The 5807-nt window shown below is 34.8% G+C and overlaps 1 protein-coding gene across 1 annotated transcript; it reads right to left on the reverse strand.

Annotated features, from left to right (window-relative positions):
- Nucleotides 1-646: 646 nt before the first annotated feature.
- Nucleotides 647-5264, reverse strand: psmb7 (proteasome 20S subunit beta 7). Its single transcript, XM_065243931.1, has 8 exons — nucleotides 5107-5264; nucleotides 3219-3312; nucleotides 3033-3130; nucleotides 2816-2956; nucleotides 2409-2524; nucleotides 1925-1983; nucleotides 1562-1713; nucleotides 647-854 (listed from the first exon to the last, which is right to left on the reverse strand). Exons 1-8 carry the CDS (start codon nucleotides 5166-5168, stop codon nucleotides 743-745), a joined length of 834 nt encoding a protein of 277 aa, XP_065100003.1. The 5' UTR covers nucleotides 5169-5264; the 3' UTR covers nucleotides 647-742.
- Nucleotides 5265-5807: the final 543 nt, after the last annotated feature.

The following is a 5807-nucleotide window of genomic DNA, read 5'->3' on the forward strand; positions in this document are numbered from 1 at the left end:
ATCATTATCAAAAATGATCATTACAACATTTACATGCATTTACAAACTCATGTTTCGATAATGAGAACTAAAAAGTTGTCTAGGTACTATGACAAACAAAATTTCAACTTGTATTTTTTGAAAATGTTAGTTCCTTGAAGGCTTAAACAATGATTGATAAATTGGTCTTGGACACATTTATATTCCTCATTATTAGGTTTCTCCTTAATGCCCCCTCGTAATAAAATACGACCCTGTACCAGGTCATAAGGCTAACTTTTTTTTTTAAATTGAGATTTAAACATCATCCGAAAGATTTCCATTTCCATTGATGTATGGTTTGTAAGGATAGTACAATATTTGAAAATCTGGAATCTGAGTGTGCAAAAAATATGATCTTTACTTAATATTCAATGATTTTTGACACAAAAAATCTATCATTTTGACTCATACAATATTGTTGTCTATTGCTACAAATATACTCGTGTGACTTACAACTGGTTTTGTGGTCCATGGTCACAGATATTATCTGATCACAAAAACAGATAAGATATCACTTACTGTATTTTAAATATAGTTTGGCCACGTGGCAACAATTAAAGGATACTACATTGTTTTTTTTGTTTTTTTTTGCAATGAAATTAACAAAATAAGCATTGACACAAACTATGACGCAATTTCTTTTATTGGAAATAATGAAAAATGACTATATCACCACATAAGGAAAACGCTTAAGGGGAAGAAACTGTGGTGACTGATCTTCTCAGGAGGTATCCATGGTCTGAATGCTCTCCTCAACAACTTCCAGATTCACTGGAGTCACGGTCTTTGTCAGAACCCCGGTGGTACCACGCTTGTACCGGTAGCTTCCGGTTCTGTGAGGAGAACAGATGCAGAACGTAAAGCCAATGAAAGGAAGCCAACTCGAGCAGAGAAACTACAGTAGGCTACTAACTCTAAATACTGCATGTATTTCCACATCAAAAAAAACCATCGGAGGGCAATAGGGGTGTTAGTTCAACAGAAAAATGACTCACTCTTACACAGAAACATTCACCTGTAAACCACCTTCAATGCTCAAAGTGTGATAAAACAAAATGAAATCTTTATTTAAATATGCATTCAATTATTTTTTTTAACTTTTTTTCCGATTTCACATGACGTTTTGGAGGTTATCCTCAAACCTACTTGTTGTCAACACATGTTTTTACGCACTTTGAGCACTGCGAGAACACAGCCATTATGTTAGCAGAGCGCACGCACACACACACGATTACTCACACTGTGTGCCCATCAATTTTATCCTCTCTTAAAAGGAAACAGGCAACATGAAATTATGAATCAGCCTTGCATTCAGCTCACAGTGACCACAATCTTAAAATAATATCATGCACATACATGGCAGTAAGTTACAAACTCTGCCCCCATTTCCTGAATCTTATTAACAGTTTTTGTCATACAAAAATAACTGCACATAGCCGTGCAAATTTACTTCATGCATCATTTCATCGATGCCTCCGAGCGTAGCCTGCATGCCATGCAAACATCCAAATAAGAGCACGTTTAAGGCATAAACACTTACCTGACGCCTTTCTTATTAGCCACATCATGAGGTCTCAGGTAATCCACCTTCCCTTTGGTGATCACACACAGATCGATGTTGCTGCCTGAGCCCAGATCATTGAAGATACCGGCCGCTATGGCATCTCGCACCAGACTCTTGGCCTCTTCCTCCTGATTAACACAACCGCATTCATCATCCCACTAGGGCTGTCACGATTATGACATTTGGCTGACGATTATGGCGATTAATTGTCTATTTTATTGCTTTGACATTTGATTCTCATACATTTTTTCTTTGTTTATGAAATAATTTTCACATATTGTTGTGATTATTTTAATTAAGTAATTATTCTAAAAACGCAATGATGAGAAAGACGTTCACCTCCATGTCGGGTCTGTAGCGATCCTCAAAGACTGCCATGGCTGCCAGAGATCCTGAACCTGATGAGACGATAATAAAATGTTACATGCATTCAATAAATAAGTGAATCTTGCAGGTCGGGCAAAAATCGAAAAAATTGGGTCACGTTCGATTCGGGAGTATTTGACCTGGCCACACCACACAGGAAGTCGAAGTGGAACGACAGGAAGTGGAATGGCCTATGAAACCTTTAAGAGTCTTTACAGTTTTTGTAATCTAATCAAAAAAAGGCTTTGACAAGAGGGTTCAGGAATTTTCCCTTATTTTCAAATCCCAATGTTGACAGGTATGGCAATCGAATGTTCAGCAACCAAAACTATTAAATGAAACTTGATAATCAGAAACGTCATTATTCTGTCAAATGTCTCGGCTCTATTCACTTATTAGTTTTGTTTGCCGACCCACTAGTGCATCCCTACAAAAAAAGACATTTAGGGTAACTCACCCATGGTGACGTAGGGCAGTTTGTCTGTTGAACCGTGAGGATAGATGCTGTATAAATGTGGGCCATTGCAGTCCACGCCTCCAAGTACTAAAGCAGCACCGATATACCCCTGATACCTACATATACACAAATACAGATACCAATAACATTTCTATAACTTTCAGTCATCTGGGATTAATGGTTAAGAAGTTATAAATATCATTTTACTAAGATTGCACCTACTAAGAAGTATACTAGCAACGTTTATTTCACTACTTAAATTTCCATGACTTCAAGCTTCTTAAAATTCCTTTGACTTTCCAAGGAAATTAAAATTCTCTGATATTCCCAGATTCATGCATAAAAGTGGAAAGCCTTTGCACAAGGTATGCACAAACAAAATAATGCATGCATAACAGATACATTACCTGAAGAGCATCTGTTTAAGCATGCGGTTGGCGGTGGCGACTCGAGGGAGACGGCTGGTGGACAGAGCGTGGAGCTCCAGGTTAGAAGAAATTATCTGTGTGGTCATCTCTGTGTCCGCTGCGGTACCGGCTCCACAACAACTAAAATAAACACAAATTTTTTGCGTTAGGGATTGCGTAAATACAGATCGATATGAACGTGTGATTTTGTACTTACTAGATATTGGGAGAGATGTAGTGAATCTTAGAGCAATTCTTATCAGCCACGATCATTCCTTCAGTCGCCCGCGTGTCTGCACCCAAAACAACACCATCCTGAGAGAAAAAGAGAGAAAGTTTATTTCACATATGTGATTGAAATCATTTCAAGATTGACATAAACATAAAAAAATTTATTTCTTACCTTATAAACAACACCACAGATGGTTGTGCCAGTTTTGCGAGCAGCTGGGACATTCAATCCAAGCTTACTGATGTCTGCTTCCAAAAGAGCATTTCTATAACACACACACACATATATGAGGATATTACTTTTCCAATATATGAACCTTTTACATTTAAAGCTCCTGCATAACCATATCTTCATAGAGGTCAACGAAAAGATGCTACCTAAGATGTACAGCAAAATGTGTGTTGATTTTAAACATTAGTCATGATGATATTTTAAATCCTACTAGCCCTTTAATTATTATATTTTAGGGCTGGCCTGTATATTAAGTTTTGGTAATATAGCAATATTTGAGAATACCATCTATCAGTACTGGCATATCAACTCTTCAGATTACAAACTTAACCCACATCATTATCAAACGAGTATGACATCATTAAGTGAGAATGACCAAGCCATTTGTGGTCTCCTAATGAAACAAGGGCCCAGATTTAATTTTGCACTTAACATAACACTGAAATATACATTTGCATAAGTGAATTTATATAAGTGAAAGGTGGGCATGTGATTTTGCACCAAGTATTGTGTTTTGAGCCATGTGGTAAATCTTACAAAACTAAACAACATACAACTCAATTAGTATGTAAAAATTCCTTTTTGCAATTAAATTATTATGTTTAATATTTACAATTCATTTAAACTTTCTTGACTAGTAGTAGTGACGAGTTGCTAAAAAATTGTTGAAAGTTATTTCAATTTTATTTTTATAATTTATAACAAATCCTCACAAGTCAAGAAAGCTGAAAATATTTTTATTTCAAGTTGATTAAACTTATTTTTTTTTTTCTGATGAACACAAAAGAAGATGTTTTGATGAATGATGGTAAGCACACAGCATATTGACTCTCATAGTAGGTAAACAAATACAATGGAATTCAATGGGTACTGTTAACGGTGTACTTACCATCATTTATTAAAATATCTTAATAAAAAATATATATATATATATATTCATCATTTATCACAATACTTACATAATATTTGTTTTCCTACTATGGAAGTCAATGGTTACCATCAGCTTTGTGCTTACAATCATTATTAAAATATCTTCTTTTGTGTTTATCAGAAAAAATACATTTATACAGGTTTAGAACAACATGAGGATGAGAATATGATGAGAATATGATTTCGTTTTTGGGTGAACTTTCCCTTTAAGTGTGCTTATAATAATGATAATCCAACTCTCCTGTCAACTAGTGGACACTTCTTTTACATTTTTTATAAAATGTATATTTTGTATCATTTTTACATATATAGATTATACAAAAGAAATAAAGCATTTCTTTTAAAAATGTTATATAATTAAATCATAATTTATATGAATGTAAGCGAACAAGGCGATGCAAAGCAAGCCTCAGTTCTGATTTTCATTTGTAAATCAAAATAAAGTAAAAACACTTGGATACATCTCAGATAAAAGTCTTGATTAAAAAAACTTTAAAAAAGAATTTATCTTACAATTTAAGAAAATAAAATTTATATGTGTGTTTTGTGGTCACTGTCTGGACCGGTGAAATATGAGCGCGGGGCATTCAAGTCCAGCAATAAACAATATATAACAATGACAGAAGAAACATCTACAACCATTGAAACATATTTATTAATGTTATAAGACCGTAGTATACGTCTTTGAGTAAGCTTTTAAATAAAACGAGTCTTTAATAGGCTTTCAGTGAATTCTCCTGAGTCATTCACACGGCCATGACTCAACCAGCCGTTATGAAACCCTTTAAACCCCCGTTAAAATTCTCCATTATTTTACTCACAGTAACAGATTATCAATAAAACACCCGAGCACATAAATCGCCGTTAATAAAGATAAAAAACTGGCAGCGCTTCTCACCTCTTACAGTTCTCGAAACTGAAACCGCAGGGATTATACTGACACACAGAGACAGTCGCCATGATTCTGCACCGCCGCTTCCCGGAAGCGCGAGATGCGTTTCCCGTCTGTGTCACAGTCTATAGATTCCGCGCTCACGAGCCCATAGAATGAGCGCGCGACAGTAGGAACCTATAGAGTAGGAACTTAGAGTGTAACACACAGGTCTCTCAAGCTTGTATGGGCGGTAACGTCATTTAAGGTATGTGTTTGCATTCACAAAGCATCAATGTACATAGAAATAAACACATATTAGGTAGAATAGTCTTGTTGGCCGTGTACATCAAATTTAAAGGCTAGAATTAACTGAAGTGGTGTGTAGGAAAGATGCCCCTAAAACATATTAACATGAATTTATATACATACATTTACATTAATTGATTTAGCTGACACTTTTATCTAAAACAAATCTGGGAGCGTCCAACATTTTGCCGTAAGAGACAAAAAAGTAGTAACGTTACATAAATTAACGAAAGGAGTTTACATAATTATAAACATGCAAATAATATTCAAATTACAAGGATAAATAAAAAATGTAAAAGTTATAAAACGCGTTTACACATAATTATTAATTTAGTAAATATATTGGACAGAAAATGATTTTTGGATTTAAAATAAGTCATTTCAAATATGACTTACTATGTATGACAAATTTACTTATA

This window comes from Paramisgurnus dabryanus, chromosome 18 (assembly GCF_030506205.2).
Source record: "Paramisgurnus dabryanus chromosome 18, PD_genome_1.1, whole genome shotgun sequence".
NCBI lineage: Eukaryota > Metazoa > Chordata > Actinopteri > Cypriniformes > Cobitidae > Paramisgurnus > Paramisgurnus dabryanus.